Source organism: Pantherophis guttatus, chromosome 4 (genome assembly GCF_059756535.1).
Source record: "Pantherophis guttatus breed Tessera chromosome 4, ASM5975653v1, whole genome shotgun sequence".
Classification (NCBI taxonomy): domain Eukaryota; kingdom Metazoa; phylum Chordata; class Lepidosauria; order Squamata; family Colubridae; genus Pantherophis; species Pantherophis guttatus.
This window is the reverse complement of record NC_142066.1, coordinates 27,751,646-27,768,490: the sequence shown is the minus strand read 5'-3', so window position 1 is coordinate 27,768,490 and position 16,845 is coordinate 27,751,646. Positions and strand designations below refer to the sequence as shown.

General features: G+C 43.5%; 1 protein-coding gene across 8 annotated transcripts in view; it reads right to left on the bottom strand.

Annotated features, from left to right (window-relative positions):
* Window positions 1–16,845, bottom strand: part of LOC117666722 (myosin-10-like) — a 76,683-nt gene continuing 59,838 nt past the window's right edge. For 3 of the 8 annotated variants that reach the window (XM_087891831.1, XM_087891830.1, XM_087891833.1), the window contains 7 exons: window positions 16,584–16,672; window positions 14,482–14,605; window positions 14,174–14,382; window positions 12,998–13,106; window positions 11,909–12,081; window positions 8,327–8,350; window positions 2,225–3,423 (listed from right to left, as the gene is read on the bottom strand). In XM_087891831.1, coding sequence (XP_087747957.1) covers window positions 3,234–3,423; window positions 8,327–8,350; window positions 11,909–12,081; window positions 12,998–13,106; window positions 14,174–14,382; window positions 14,482–14,605; window positions 16,584–16,672 — 918 coding nt within the window. In that variant the 3' untranslated portion in view covers window positions 2,225–3,233. Of the gene's footprint in view, window positions 3,424–8,326; window positions 8,351–11,904; window positions 12,082–12,997; window positions 13,107–14,173; window positions 14,383–14,481; window positions 14,606–16,583; window positions 16,673–16,845 lie in introns of those variants that run through there. The other 5 variants (XM_087891834.1, XM_087891832.1, XM_087891835.1 and 2 more) reach the window with 3 other exon arrangements.

Genomic DNA, 16,845 nt, shown 5'->3' with positions numbered 1-16,845 from the left:
TTATCTGAGATGAATTTTTAATAGAAGTCATACTTTTTCTTAGAAAGTACTTTTTTTTTTCTTTTTTAACAAAACAAAAAGAGCAGGGTATTTGCTATGGCCCTTTACATTAGGATAAGAAAATTCCAAACAGATTCAAACAGCAAAGAAAAAAAAAGAAAGAATGGGGAGACAAAAATATTTTTAAAAAATGCAAACCCACTGGGTTTGAAGTAAAACAATGTTGTTCAAGAGGAGAAGGGACTTTTGTTAGGAAAAAAAAAGAATTAAAACAAATTAAGACAAGAAACTACCATGCCGAAAATATATATAAATATATATATATATATTGAGAGAGAAGGCAGGCCCACCTCCAGAGCCAGTTCCAGAGAAGCACAAACCTCTGGATGAGTTACTATGAGTCCAAGCTAAGATTTGCAAACCCTTAGTAGTGAACTCTTAAGTGCAGAACTAAGCTAGACTTGTATTTTTTTCCTTTGCTATCCATTTGCTGCTACTTTATAAAAGGTGCACATCATAGGTTAAGTTCAACCTTTATACCAAGTGAAATCCTTCAAACACACTAAAGTGCTATGTAAGTGCTAGGTATTATTATTAGGTTCACAACTGGTATTTTATACACTTACTTTGGAGTAAGCCCCTTCTAATGCAGGGAGCCCAGCTTCTGAATAAACATGCATAGGATTGGATTGCAATGTCTCAAATTTGGGGCCTACCAATAACTTGTCAGCTGTAGTTTTGTCCTAATAAATAAAAGGGTGTGCAATGAACGTGGCATGGAATGTGCACCACTGCTAAGGAATTAAAATCAGAAGCTGCAGTGGAGCAAAACCATAGGGCTCTCAATGCACTTTCCTTCCACGTCTTATGACAAGGGCTGCTCCATACAATGGACACTGTTTTCCTAGATGGAAGCAGCAGATGCTTCCAAAGATGGATTGCAAGAGACGCTAATCATGCATTTTCACACATATTTTCCCCACATGCCGGTTATCTATGTATTGGAGACAAGTTACTGAAGGTGCGAAACAGCACTAGGTCTCCATAGTGAGGCACTTGTTATTCCTAAAATAAGGGAATGCAAATATTGATCAAGCTTTACAGTGTTGGAAGCAGGAAGCATATAATTTATTTTTTGGCAAATCGGGTCCGAATCTCGGCTCTATAATGCAAGAATACCCTGTTGGATTAAAATTATGCAATGTTTAACTCCATCTGTCTTACCGTGAATCCTGATGTTTGAATTTGGGGGTGGCGGTGATAGAGAATTTGGACTTTTATTCTGGTAAGGAGTTGTGTAGGTATCAAAAATAGCCTCAGGTGTGAAAGTAAATGATTGTGACAAGGAGCTTACAAGGGACAGAAACAGCAGCAGCATATGCAGATCAGAAGAAAGAAGTGGAGACACAACCTGGTTTCTTTTTAAGTTATATCTCTACTTGTTATCTCTCTTTTTGATGGGAAAGCAATTAATGCAGGAACCCTGGATGTCCACAGAGAAGGGCAAGTGATGTTGTGTGTGTCGTTCTGATGTTGCTGCAGCTTTTACCAAATGCTTATGTTCAGATCCCACATTTGTTTCATACAAGTAGTCCTTGAATTGTGATCAAAATTGGGACCAGAATTTCCACTGCCAAACAAGATGGTTGTTAAGCGAGTAGCTCCTTTTTCCCCCCTCAGTTGTTAAGTAAATCACTGCAGATAAGAGAATCATGCGGTCTTTAAGTGAATCTAACTTCTCTCATTGACTTTGTCAGAAACCAGCTGGGAAGGTCGCAAATAGCAATCACAAGATTCTGGGATGCTGCAAACCTTTGTAAATAAGATGCCAGTGGTGGCCAAGGACCTGAACTCTGATCATATGACTGTGGGGAAGCTGCAAAGGTTGTAAGTGTGAGGACTGGTTGTAAGTGCGAAGACTGGTTGTAAGTGCGAGGACCATAAGTCACTTTTTTCAGTGCCATTGTAACTTCTAATGGCCACTAAACAAATGGCTGTAAGTCAAGGACTTGCTATCTAAAGTCTACTCACATGCAATTAAACAAGGTGAAATAAGAAAATAAGAATCTTCTCCAACCCGATTTCGCCCCTCTCCCGAAAATGCACTGTCATCCCAACAATGAGCAGTCTTCCAATTGAGGAAGGGTAGACTAGGATATAATTTCGAGGTTATCCTGGTTATTTTGCCTACAGGGTTTGCAAATCCTAACTTTATTGTCATAGGTTTTTCTTTTCTTTTTTTAAATCACCCATCACCACCATAGCAGTTTCAGCAATATTACGAGTAAGGGATTGAGGAGGTGACGGATCAAAGTGCTCTTTGGCTGCTGGCCATGATATGCAGAGAGGATGGCATCCAAGTCCCCCTTCAGAACAGAGGAGGCAAGCTGAGATGAACTGTTTTCAGTTCATTTACTCCTGTTAGCCCAGACCTGGGCGGGTTCTAGCAGCAAATGGAGAGTCAAAGTTAACTCCAGCAAGCCACGTCTGCTGGAAGAAGCAGAGATGATCAAATCTGGACCTCCTCCAAGTGAAGGAACCTGAGAAGGCTCTGCAGCACACCCTGTCCACAGGAGCAGGGAGCCCAAAACTAGGATCGAGATGAAGCAGGGAAGTTGGGGATCAGGGGCAGCAAAAGGCACCCCAAGTGTAGCTGCCTCTCAGTGGTGCATGGGGTGTGGGGAGGGGGATGTCTCTGTGGAAAGTCTCTGAAGGCATCTCAGTACCAGCAACTTTACTAAGAAGCTGCAGGTCAATGGCAGAGGGCCATTCCTTTCCCACCCTGCATCGTCTCCATGAACCACTTGGCTGCCCCGTTTCCTCTCTAACCGTGGGCTGGGAATCTTTTGCACGTTCAGACTAGAGTTGGAAAAAGAAGAAGAAAATGGTCGGGGCGGGGGGAGGGGGGGAATAAAAGGTGCAAGAGAAAACAATGGCTATTTGAGTTGGGGGTTTTCATTAAGAAGAGCAGAGTGAAAATCCAGAAACAACACCCCCCACCCCATCCCCCTATTTTCCTTCTCCTCCCCTCCCCATTTTCCACCCCTCAGGGGTGACTGATATTAAAGTGCAGCTGGATACAAAGAGATTGCTGGGAGATCCAAGATTGCAAGTGGGAAGAAGGGAGCGGGGGAGGGGGAGTGTTTTCTTTTCTTTAGCGATGTCAGACATTGTGCAAGGGTAGGGCCCCTATCCGCTCCCACCCCATCCAATGGGAGTCTGACTCTTCCCATTTATTGAGTCTGGGCTGGCTCCTCGGCAGCAGGTACCGGTGACTGGCCTTGGGAGGGCACCGGGGGCTGGGAAGGCTGGTGGTTGGTAGATGGCGAGTCACTCTCGGGGTCCTCAGTCTCCTCATCCGAGACGCCGTCAAGACGGAAGACCTGCCGCACAGTGCGGCTGGTGAAGCTTAGAGGTGTGCGCCTGCAAATGGACAGCAGAGAAAAGGGAGATGTTGTCGTTACATCACAGCTACCACAACACACATAACCTGAGCTAACATCCTGTTTAGAAGCTGGACTTGCCCTATATATAAATATATAGCTATGATATGTGGGTAGGTAGGTAGGTAGGTAGGTAGGTAGGTAGGTAGGTAGATAGATAGATAGATAGATAGATAGATAGATAGATAGATAGATAGATAGATATTATATATATATATATTAGCTTCTTTGAATTTGGCAAAAGAAAACAAAATAGACAACCCCCCCAAATATTGTGCGTTCACTTACTTTGCCTTCTCTAGTCCTGGCTTAGCTAATGGAGTGATATATATTATTGTCTATTTTGTTTTCTTTTGCCAAGCTTAAAGAAGCTAAAAAGCATTTTGCCTACAGGATTTCCCCAAATCTGTGCAAACTCTTAACGCAGCTCCAATTGTTCAGTTTAAAGCCACAGCCAATCAGGCTGCTAAAGCAGGGCAGACACCAAAGAGATGCAGAGCGTATTGGCTGCATCTGCATTCAGGGAGCACCATGACCAAGGTCAGCCTCTTTCATTTTCTCTGAAAGTTCAGGGCAATGTAGGTTTGTATCTACAACGTAGGTTTCTATTTGGCAGCCTGTTCCACTCATGTGTCTTGGTGGGACCCAGGGATGCTTGGACTTCTGTTTCTAACATGATTTCTGATAACTTCCACAATTCAGCATTTCTGCAGCACTGTCTGCATCGCATAATCAGCGCACAATGGCTGTCTCCACAAGCAAGATATGGTATATTTCCTTAGGCTTTGAGGCTCTCAAAACTAATTAAGTTTCCAAAGCTTTTGCCTTCTGTTTTCTGTTCAACATAGTAATACACGGGTAAAAAATTTCCTCAGTCCACAGCGTGTGCATATGTGTCTGTGTGTGTCTATGAAATAACTAGTTTCATTTTTCTCCCTTTTCAATATGAAATTGTGCTATTTCATAAGAAAAAAAGAGAAACCCAGTAATTAAGGCATCACTTTATCTTCCATAAGAGAGAGATGATTAATGCTGAGGGGTAATTAATTACTAATGTTGTGCCAGGTTGAATATTAAGTAATTAAGAGGTCTTAAGAAAGAAGCTTCTAAGAAAAGGCTCAGGCAGCCACCAAATATATAAGCACGCTTTGTCAATCAGCATTAAATGGACTAGCACTGTTATTACATTTAGGTATCCTGCCCCCCCACCAACCAAATCAATGTGGTGGGGAGGGGGGAAAGAATTTATTAACACATGGGAATACCAACAGAAGAGAATATATGTAGCTCAGGATTGAACTGTGGTGTACTTGGGTGTTTTCTCGCAGACATTTCATTACAAAGTAAGTAACATCATCAGTACTAGTAGGGAGAGGAATTTGTTCTCATTTTATAAACTAGTGACTTGCTCTGTCAGTGTTGGTGGGAGTGGTATTGATAATTCCTTTATTGGGCTGTTGTTTACTGTTAGTTTATTTAGCTGTTCCTTGATTGGGGTACCACCAAGACTAGGAGTCAGCAACCTTAAACACTCAAAGAGCCACTTGGACCGGTTTCCTACATAAAAAAAACACACAGGAAGCCACAAAACCTGGGTGGGTGTGGCCAACTCAATGTCACTCATCCCACCTAGTTACATGATCCCTAGCCATGCCTATCCAGTCACAAAACCATTCTCTATGTCTCTCTCCCTATCTCCCCACTTTCTGTATCTCTGTGTCTCTGTCCCTCTCCCTATCTTCCCCTCTTTTCCCCCCTCTGTCTCTGTCTCTGTCTCTCTCTGTCTCTCTCTCTCTCTCTCCCCCTCTCCCTATGTATCATTCTGTGTGTGTCTCTATGTCTCTCTCTCTTTCTGTATGTGTGTGTGTGCGTGCGTGTCTCTCTCTCTCTCTCTCCCCCCTCCCTTCAGGTGACCGTCCTCCTCCCCTCTCCTCTGTCCGGCTTGGCTGAGACAGGAGCATGTGCACGCACGGGGAGACCCTTCTCAAGCAAGCGCCAAAGCTCAGGAAAGGCGCACGCAGGGTGGGAAGCAGCTTGCTTAAGGAGGGTCTCCCTGCGCGTGCGCACGCTCCCGGCTCAGCCACAACTGGCCAGGGGGTCATGAGAGAAGGAGCGGGGAGGAGGGTGCAGGAGCGAAGCGGCCCTGTACCTGCCTTCACGCCACATTTGCGCGTAAGGCAGCCTTCGCTTCCTGCCGTTTCGGGCTGGAGTCCAAAAAATAAGAGGGGTGAGGGGCGGAGCCAACCAGTGATGGGACAGGGAGCAGCGGCAGAGGGCCCAAAGAGCCGCTTGTGGCTCCGGAGCCGCAGGTTGCCGACCCCTGACCTAGACCATTCCCATCAACATTGACAGGGTAAACTATTAGTATATAAAATGAGAACAAATCCCACTGATGATGTTACCTAGTTTGGTAATGAAACATCTGCAAGAAAACAGCCAAGCTCAGAGAGCACCAAAGACCCTACAATACATAAGAATATAAGAGAGGATGTGTTCTGTGTATTTTTAAAACTGGTGTGTGAGGGGAAGGATAGCAACTTCTTGAGCCTTGGTAGTACAGTGGTCTAAAGCACCCTGTTATTAAGACGAGCTGCCTGCAATTACTGCAGGTTCGAATCTCGCCAGGCTCAAGGTTGACTCAGCCTTCCATCTTTTCAAAGGTAGGTTAAATGAGGACCCAGTTTGTGGGGGCAATAAGCTGACTTTGTATAAATATACAAAAGTATGAAGGCTATTGCTTAACGCATTGTAAGCCGCCCTGAGTCTCCGAAGAAGGGCGGCATATAAATCAAATTAAAAAAAAAAAAAAAACTCCACTGCTCAATATAACACCCTTTTTGGTGAATTACAATATCTCAACTTAGAGATTTAAACCTGCACTTGGTTTATATGGAAATATACCGGTATGAATAAGGCTTGGGGTTTTGTTTTTTATATTATGCATTTTAGGATAATGCCCATATGTAAGAAAAATGCTTTTGAAGTATATGTTACTGGTATATGTACACGCATTGATATGTAAAAAGCCTCATCAAAACAGCTTTCAAGCAATGCATATAGGTTTAAATGTGTTCTTTAAAGTTATTAGTAAAAAAGTCCAAAGCTGACAAAGTTACCACCTCTGTGGTGCCAAGGATATCACTGCCACTGGCAGCCCACAGTCTCAGTCTTTCCCATGTTTTAAACCCGAACTCTCAAATTGCCAATGTTTTCTTTCTCCTTTGTGTGAGGATATGGCTATTGATAGGTAAAGGTAAAAATTCCCCTTGCACATATGTGCTAGTCATTCCCGACTTTAGGGGGCAGTGCTCATCTCCGTTTCAAAGCCGAAGAGCCAGTGCTGTCCGAAGACGTCTCCATGGTCATGTGGCTGGCATGACCAAACGCCAAAGGCGCACGGAACGCTGTTACCTTCCCACCAAAAGTGGTGCCTATTTTTCTACTTGCATCGTTTACATGCTTTCGAACTGCTAGGTTGGCAGAAGCTAGGACAAGTAACGGGAGCTCACCCCATTACACAGCACTAGGGATTCAAACCGCTGAACTGCCGACCTTTCGATCAACAAGCTCAGCATCTTAGCCAGTCAGTGTCCCTTATGTCTATCGATAGGTAGCAGCAAAACCAAAGGAGAAGCATTGTTCTCTGGGAAAGGAAGAAAATGTCCTTGATTGCAGAATACTTTCTATTCATTAACCCCCTTGGCTGGGTCTGAAAGAAGCTGTTCAAAGGAAAGCAGCACTTACCACAATCACAAGGATACTTGCTACTAGAGAGAAGCCACAAAGAAGAGCTAGCACAAGCCTACTCAACGTTTTTGTATCTCAGCCCAGTTTTGCTGGGATAGCTAGACACAGCTAGAAGCTCCCACAGATAGCAAGCTCTCCCTGCCTTTTCCTGCTGCAGTTTAAGCATTCTTTGGCCTGGGATTCAAAGTTGCCAGATGCATCAAGCAAGCATTCCAGCGGTTTTCACTGAGGGCCAAAGCAGACATATTGGGTCTGGCAAAAAACACAGGGGAAAGCAGTGAAAAAGCCCACAAATCAAACTGATCTGTACAGCAGGACTGGAGGAGGAAGTGATTAAATCTTAAACTTTGTGCCACTGACCAGTTCCTATCTTCAAGCTGCATTAGCATTGGAAAAATAAGGGGGAGCGTACTTTACAGCTTGAGCAGAAGAGAACCCTAAAGACTTGGGTTCAAATCACAACTCAGCCATAAAGACTGACCACTCAGCCCTCTTCCTAGGTTGCGGTGAAGCTAAAGCAGTGTGAGACGAATTCAAGATCTATGCATGCCTTTCTCATTTCCTTGAAGAATGGGCCAGAAAGCAAATAAGCAGAAGGTTGGAAAATATTGGAAGTGTCATAAGGAAGTCACTTGATCTTCCAGAGTTGTGGTTTAATCACGTTTGTGAATCTGGGTGTGTGTGTTGTATACATGTGCATGCAAACATTATGGACTGCAACTCAGTGGTACAGCACAGACTTTGCTCACAGAAAGTCCCAAATTCAATTCTTCTTGAATTAAAAAAGGATCTCCCCCCCCCTCCCCCCAGATTCTACATTCACAGCCTGAGAAAACTGGATTAGGGTAGTTAGACAATTAGTCTTACATGAGACATTTTCTTCACATGAGGGAAAGAATTAAGCACTCCTTCCTCCAGTCATAAATTGGGAGTGTCCTACAGCTACATTTTGTGCTATAAAATAAAGACAGGAAGCCAGCAAATCATGAGTGTCTGCTGTCAACTCTGTTTTAACTTTAACTGGAAACAGGGAAGCGGAGAGTTTTTGTGTTGCAAGTGCACACCCACGCATATACAATCCCACCTCAAAAATACACAACAAACACATGCAGAACATGGGGAGGGTGAAAACATACTTCCGTTGACGTCGTTCTAACTTGCTGTTGAGTCGAGAAAAGGATGAAATGGAAGAAAGGAAAAAAAGGAAAGATGCAAACATGAACACATGATCTTGAAAGAACACCACTTTGAAAGAGGAGCAGAAGCATCAAAAATGAAACAAGAGGGGTGTGAGCTAGGCAATTCAGGTTTTTAGGCAGAAGAATAGTTGCTTTAGATCAGGGGTGTCAAACTGCGGGCTAGATGCATCACACACTGGTCGCAATATGTCACATCGTGACAAAATGACGCTGTGAGTTTGACACCCCTGCTTTTGATAAAGAATTGACTGATTTTAAATTGGGGGTAGACTGAAGACTTAAGCGGCTACAGGATTTGTGGAAAAGGATTATAAGGTATGCAGAATCACCACAGCATCAGGTTTTAAAATGGCTGCCGTCAGGGGAATTACACTTCACTTACAACCATTCGTCTAGTGAATGTTTGAAGTTACAATGGCAAGAAAAAATGTGATATGACAATTGTAGCATCCCCATGGTCACGTGATCAAATTGGCAATTGGCATGTATTTATAATAGTTGAGTATCCCGTATTTATGATAGTTGAGTATCCCGAGGTCATGTTTTTTGGTGACCTTCTGACAAGCAAAGTCTATGGCAGGGGTCTGCAACCTTAAACACTTGAAGAGCCATTTGGACCCGTTTCCCACAGAGAAGAAAGCACTGGGAGCCACAAAACCTTTCTCGTGCTTGACTATTTCTTGAGCGGCCACAAAACTAGCATATGTAGTTGAATTAAACGTTCTGTTTTCTTCTGAAACTTTTCTTTTCTTGGATTTATCCATGGTTGGCCTACCGGGTGTTGAAAAGCTCAATAAATTGTGTGCCAGGTGTCGTACACTGGCAGTTGTGACGCATATTTTGAGTGACAGGAAGTCATAGCAGAGGGGTGAAAGAGCCACATGCAGCTCCAGAGCCGCAGGTTGCTGACCCCTGTTCTATGGGGAAGCCAGATTCACTTAACAACCATGTCACTAACTTAAAAACTGCAGTGATTCACTTAATAAATGTGGTAGGAAAGATCATAACATGGGCAAAACTGTCCTGCATAGCAAAGGATATTTTGAGCTCAATTGTTGTCACAAGTCAATGAATACCTGTAATCACCTTTGGGCAAGGGATTCTTACAGGTAATCCTTGACGTAATGGAGCCTGCCCATCATGGTTGTAAGTTCTGATAGTCATAAAATGGGTCAGTCACGTGACTGACCTGATTTTATGGCTTTTTTTTTTTGCAGTAGGTGTTAAACGGATCACCACAGTCATTAAGTGAATGTCACAGTCATTAAGTGTGCAACATGATCATTAAGCAAATCAATAGTTCACTCTGGGCATAATTTTGCCGAAAATCGGAAGTGTCAGGTTTTGGTAAAACTGTTGCAAAATATGGTCATGTGACTGTGGGACATGCAAACAGCTGTAAATGGGTCTGTGTTGCCAATCGTTCAATTTTTGGTCATGTGACTGGGGGAGGGGAGACACACACACAACCATCATAACTTCAAATCCAGCTCATAAGTAGCCCCAAGGTCCACTGTAACTTTGAACAGTTGCTAAGTGACTGGTCGTAAGCTGAGGACTACCTGTACTTGCTTTACATCTCCAGCACTACCAGAATCAGGTTACCAATACAGAGTGCTGAATTTGACTTAGAGAGGTCTAAATTCAAATCAAGCAGAGCTGAGGATAAATCTGAGCGATTGACCTTAATCTAGTCACTATGGCTCACCTCACAGACTTCTAGGAACCCCCGTGGAGAAACAGCAGCATACCACTGATCCATATAAAGCTACTGTCACATCAAAATATATTTCAGGCTCCCTAACAATAAGCATATGACTCTTGTTGTCCCTTCTATAGATAAAACAGAAAACCTTTTAGATCAGGGTGGGCAATTATAACAAATTTACGACTGTGGACTTTAACATGGCTGGCTCAGGAATTCTGAAGTCCAAAAGTCGTAAAGTTGCCATAGTTGCCCTCCACTGTTTTAGATCTTATATTCTCAGTAGAATTTTTCAAGAAAGCTAAAATTCTATACTGGAAGAATTTATGGAAGCTAAGCTCCAACATTTCTGGAGAGAAACAGGTTGAAGAAAGCTGTTATGAACATTCTGTACATCCCACATGGTTCATGGAATTCTTCCAGAAAGACAGACTAAGTGAAAATATAATACAGGTAGTCCTCGACTTCAAAAATTGACTTAGTGACCGTTCAACGTTACAATGGCCTAGAAAAAACTGACATATGACCATTTTTCACACTTATGACCGTTGCAGGATCCCTATGGTCTCATGATTTACATTTGGATGGTTGACAATGGACTGACATTTATGACAGTTGCAGAGTTCTGGAGTCATATGATTCCCTTTTGCGACCTCCTGACAAGCCAGATTCACTTAACCACCATGTTACTAATTTAAGAACTGCAGTTATTCACTTAACAAATGTCGTGAGAAAAGTCGTACAATGGGGCAAAACTCACTTAACAAATTTCTCACTTAGCAACATAAATTTTGGGCTCAATTCTGGTCATAAGTTGAGGACTACCTGTAAAAAATAATTCGCTCCTGTTGTAGACACAGAAACAGAAAATCCTATCCGAATGGTTCCACTCTCTGATAGCGCTGCTGCTCTCAAACTGTCCTGCTCTCGCTTTTTCTCCTATTAAAATGCCACACTGCATCTGGATGCAGCTTCTCTTTTTTTTTAACCAGATGTTGAGGCCACATGGTGAACCAGTGTTTGCCTACGTGGGCAACTTCCAGATGTAAACTTACAGCTCCCAGGATTTCCTAGCCATTCTTTGTCTCTCTCTCCTCTTCTGGCACTGAATTAATATTCTATAGTCCAGATGTAGGTGACCACCAGATGGTTTGGATTTGCATAATGGTGTGGGATCTTGTAATCCAAAACATCTGCCAGAACCAAGTTGTCATTCCTTGCTGTAGCATATTTACAAATAGACTAGGGGTGGCAGAAATAATGAACACAGCGAAAAGAGGAAGAACAGTGACAAAAATATACAGTGTCCACAAGCATGTTGGGAGAAAAAGACACATGTGAGAGAAATTAGCAAGATAACCTTTCCTAGATTTGTTTGGGCTGAAAACATTAGAGAAGCATACTGCTTTTTAACTCAATTAAAGGTGGTCCTCGCATAACGACCACTTATTCAGCAACCAATCAAACTTGCAACAGTGCTGAATGAATGGTAGTTACACCAGTTCAAGCACTTAGGTCAGTTGCAGTATCCCTGCAGTCATGTGATCGCCATTTGCAGCCATCTTTGCTGACTTCCTACAAGCAAACCAATGGGGAAGCTGGCAGGAGGTTGCTAATGGCAACCACATGACACCCTTGCTTAATGATCAGCCATGATTTGCTAAATAACAGCAACCGGAAGCGCCGGAATTTCCGTTGTTAAGTGCCCCAGACATGTGACATGGCTCTTTACAAGATAAATTCCCAGTCCGATTTGCCGTTGTTAAGTGAGAACTACCTGTACTGCCGAGTCCTGACCATACGACGCTACTCACCTGAGGCGATTTCGCAGGCTGGTGACTTCGCGATTCATGGATTCTGCTGATTCAGTGACATCCTCAAGTTCTCGCTGCATGCGACGACGGCTGGCGTTGGCCCGCGAGGCCTCTTCTTCCGCCTCCTCCAGCTGACGCTTCAGCTGTTTCAGCCGCAGGTGACCTTTTTCAACCTGCCCAAAAACAGCCACAAAAGGGAAGCCTAAATCTCTGCTCACGAGATAAAGAAACTTACAGCATAATTCTCTGCATGTTCAACACTAAGGGGCTTCAGCATTTTTATATCAAAAGTTTTAAAAATGAGAAAAGATTCCCCAGAAAGCATCTGGGGATTGCTTTGAATGCTTCTTAGCAAGACTTATCTCTACCTATACAGTTTTAGCTTTTTTTTTTATGGTGTAGTTTGGTGGGTTTTTTTTTGTTTTTTTTTTTTGCAGGGACGCGGTGGCTCAGTGGTTAAGACGCTGAGTTCAATCAAAAGGTCGGCAGTTCAGCAGTTTGAATCCCTAGTGCCACGTAACGGAGTATCCCAGCTTCTGTCAACCTAGCAGTTCAAAAGCACAAATGCAAAAATGCAAGTAGAAAAATAGGGACCACCTTTGGTGGGAAAGTAACAGTGTTCCGTGCGCCTTTGGTGTTTAGTCATGCCGGCTACATGACCACGGAGACGTCTTCGGACAGTGCTGGCTCTTTGACTTTGAAACGGAGATGAGCATCACCCTCTAGAGTCGGGAACGACTAGCACATATGTGTGAGGGGAACCTTTACCTTTTACTTGGTTATTTTATTTTTAATGCTTAAAGCATGCAAAATAAAGGCATTGGGGCGGAGGTGGGGGGAGATAGGAAAACAGATAATTTGCATGGCACTTTTCAAAAATAAGTTTACCCTTTTTACTCTTTCATTCCTTTCCAATAGTTGAACCCTGAACCACTGTCCAGGATGAAAAAAATAAGGATAGGTTAGCCCAGGGTTTTTCAAACACAACCACTTTTAAGATGCTGGCTGTGGAATTCTGGGAATTGGAAGTCCACATATCTTAAAGTGGTGAAGTTTGAAAAACATTCTATTAGCAGATCTACAACATACCTGATCTTTATACTGGTCAGCATTTCTCCTTTCTTCGTCAACCTGAAGAAGCACTTCCTTGAGTTTCTTCTCTGCCCTCCTCACAAGTTTTCCTGACAGCATCCTCTCTCTAGGAAAGGAGAGAGAAATTTAAGAAGGAATGGATGAGCTCACACTGAGTCATTCATTATCTAGAGCACAGCCACTGAAATCAAATGGATTTAAGAGAGTCACAAGTAAGTTTACTGTTACAATGAAATAAATGGGCTTATTTCAACGATATGAATACAACCAATGAATCCTCCTTGTCCTTCCAGCTACCACTCAGGAGTGTATTTCTACAGATCTGTAGGGGTGTCTAACTTGGCAACTTTAAGACCTTGGACTTGAGAGTAGGCTGGGGATTCTGGGAGTTGAAGTTCCCAATCTTAAAGTAGCGAAGGTTGGACTACACTACCCTATAATATAGGAGGAGGATCAAATACACACTATGTGTGTTATTGACTATGGAGACTCTCAGTGATCCAGGTCATGGTTGTCCCGAAAGTGCTTTTTTCAAGAGGCAACTGGACTTTCTGGTTTTCCTTTGAAGACATTTCGCTTCTCATCCAAGAAACTTCTTCAGCTCTGACTTCTTCAGCTTCTTCCCCACCATCCAGTCAGAGCTGAAGAAGCTTCTTGGATGAGAAGCGAAATGTCTTCAAAGAAAAAATCAGAAAGCCCAGTTGCCTCTTGAAAAAAGCACCTTTGGGACAATTGTGTTATTCTTTACCATACAATGAAAACATAGAACATGGGTGGATAACATGTGGTCTCTGTTTTCCTTTCTAAGACGTTTCTGGTCACCATCATGAGGCAGAAAATATGATAATGGTAGCATAAACAGCCTAAAACAGGCTTTTTACAATACTTTTAAAAATTAACACTGCCCCCTCCCTCCCCCCAACCACAAATTGAGGAAGAAAATAGAAAGCTGCAGACCTAGTCATTTACACGACATGGCTCCAACTACTCTGAATCAACAGCTCATCCACAGTAGACCCTGGATTCCACCACCATCACCCCAACAATACTCAGGGTGGCACCTGGCCCTCCAAAGCACCGAGCCTTGAGATGTAGAATCTTATTCTCATGGCTTTCTAATCATTCTACCAAGCCATCTTCAGAGCCCAGAATTCAATGCTGTCATCTCCTCACCTGGACTCCTGTTCCAGCTGTTCTTCTAGCTGGGCCACCTTGGATTCCAGAGTTGCAATGGCCAACTTGTACTTGGACTTCACAGATGAGTCCATCTCACCCAACTTGGCCCTCAAGTCTTTGTTCTGGCGCTCCAGCTGTTGCCGGGCATTCTCAGTTTTCTGAGAAAAGCTGCGCTCCGCTGCCAATTCAGTGGTGATAGTTTCCACCTGCATGGAGGACCGAATGAGAGAGAAATCAGAAGGCGGTTTCAGTATTGGCTGTATTTAACAGTCCAAATTCAACCAATTTAGAAGCAGCCACCTTACCTGCATGCTGAGCTTACGGTAGCGGTCATTCATGAGTTCCATGTTGCTTTGCTCTTCATCCAGTTCCTCTTCCAACTGTGCAATTCTTGCCTCCAAGTGGCGCTTTTCATCTAGAAGAGCGGATCTGAAATGGAGATTAAAACAACAGTGGTGAATTAGGGCTTTGTGCCAGTGGTGAAATCCAAATTTTTTTTAGTACCGGTTCTATGGGCGTGACTTGGTGGGTGTGGTGTGGCTTGGTGGGCGTGGCAGGGGAAGGATACTGCAAAATCCCCATTCCCACCCCACTCCTGGGGAAAGGATATTGCAAAATCCCCATTCCCCCCATTCCCACTCTGGGGCCAGCCAGAGGTGGTATTTGCCGTTTCTCTAAACTACTCAAAATTTCCGCTACTGGTTCTCCAGAACCTGTCAGAACCTGCTGGATTTCACTCCTGCTTTGTGCCTGGCAGGAAACTAAGAGGGCATTCTCAAGAAGAGCATTGAGGCTGCTTCTACAATCTACACTATTAATTTTTAGCTCCACTAAGTCATTGCTTGTCTGCAATCCAATGGACACAACCTTAAAAGAGACGTTGCACATCATGGCTCTGTCAGACAAAATGGCCCTCTAATGACTAAAGCCAGGGGTGGGTTCTACTTACCTTTACTACCGATTCACAGTGGGGCCGTGCGCATGTGCGCGAAGTGTTTTGTTGATGTCAGGGTCGGTGGGCGGGGCTTCCCGCTGGTTTTACTACCGGTTCTATAGAACCGGTGTGATCGGGGGCAACCCACCACTGACTAAAACCCTCCTCGCCTATTCATTTAGCAAAGATCTCTTTTATTGGCTTTATCCTCTAATTGCCTCCTGTGCGGCATGGCAGCATTACAACAAGCCCCTAATTGTGGTTTTCCACCTGCATATTTTCTTTGCTGAACATTTGGCTAGCCTGGCCAATACAGACTGACCCTGTTACTGCATTTTACCATTTTTAAAAGCAGTCACAAAAATGGATGAGAGCACAATAGGGTGAAAGATTGTCAGTAGCAGGGGTGAAATGCTCCCGGTTCAGACCGGATCACCGGATCCGGTAGCAATGGTGGCAGGTGGTTCGGAGAACCAGTAGCAAAAATCCCTGCCCCCCCACCCCCCCATGCCCAGCTGAGCCATGCGATCATCAGAGGCTGTTTTTTTTTTTTTAAAGCATTTTTTCTACAACTTCTTTGGCCGAAAAAATGCTTTTAAAAGTAAAAAAAAAAAAAAGCGCCTCTGATGAGCGTGCGGCTCAGCTGGGATCATCAGAGCCTTTTAAAAGCATTTTTTCTACAACCACTTCGGCCGAAGAGGTTGTAGAAAAAATGCTTTTAAAAGCTAAAAAAAAAAAAGTTGGCCATGTCCACTCAGTCACATTAAACTCCCCCACCCCGCACCAAGCCACACCCACAGAACCAGCAGTAACAAATTTTACATTTCACCACTGATCAGTAGTAATTGACAAATTATCTCTAAAACTCAGTAACACATTATGGCAGTTGTAGAATTAATCATTATAGACAGTTCTTACTTCTGGACTGTTCAAATTAATGATTGTTTAAATTAATAAAGAGGTTGCAAAGGGTGCTTTAGGGCTTCTAAAGCATTTCCGAATGTCAAAAAAAAAACCAAAATCACACACACATACCCTGAGCTCATGTGATCTCAATCGGGGTGCTTGGTAACCTGTTCACACTTACAATCAGTTACCAAGTGCTCTGCAATCATGTGATCACCACTGCAATCTTCTCTGCCAGGTTTCCCAAAAGGTCAATGGGGAAGCATGAAGGGAAAGTTGCAAACTACAGTAAAAAGGATTCTAACACGCTCCTTGCCTGCATGCTAAAGCACACTAAAATCCTTGCCTGCCTGCCTCTTTACCTCTACCTGCTGTTTAACCACTGCTTTGCTCAATGACCCCAATTCCAGGCTTAATTATAATCATAAATTAAGTAATAGTTGTAGAATAGAGGCTGTTAATCAATCCAAGGTCAGATTAATTGTGAACAATCCTTTCCACACAAAAGGGTGAAAATGGACCTCACAAAGTGGGAATAAGGGAGTAAGCCAGTTCCCGTGCACTCACTTGCCACTGTTTCCATTGGCCAGCTCATCTGCCAGGTCATCACGCTCCTGCTGGGCCTGCCTCTTAGCTCGCTCTGATGCTGCCAGTTCCTACAAGTGATTAGCAAAAGATGGAGTGACCTGGATGAAAATGAGACATAACTTCTTGGAAGAATTTTTGATCAGTCAGGATATTTACTGCCTCCTGATTCAGAACCTTCAGCCAACAAAGCAGGGATTCCTATCTTACACTTATCAGCAGCTAAGAGATCCTATATTGTTAA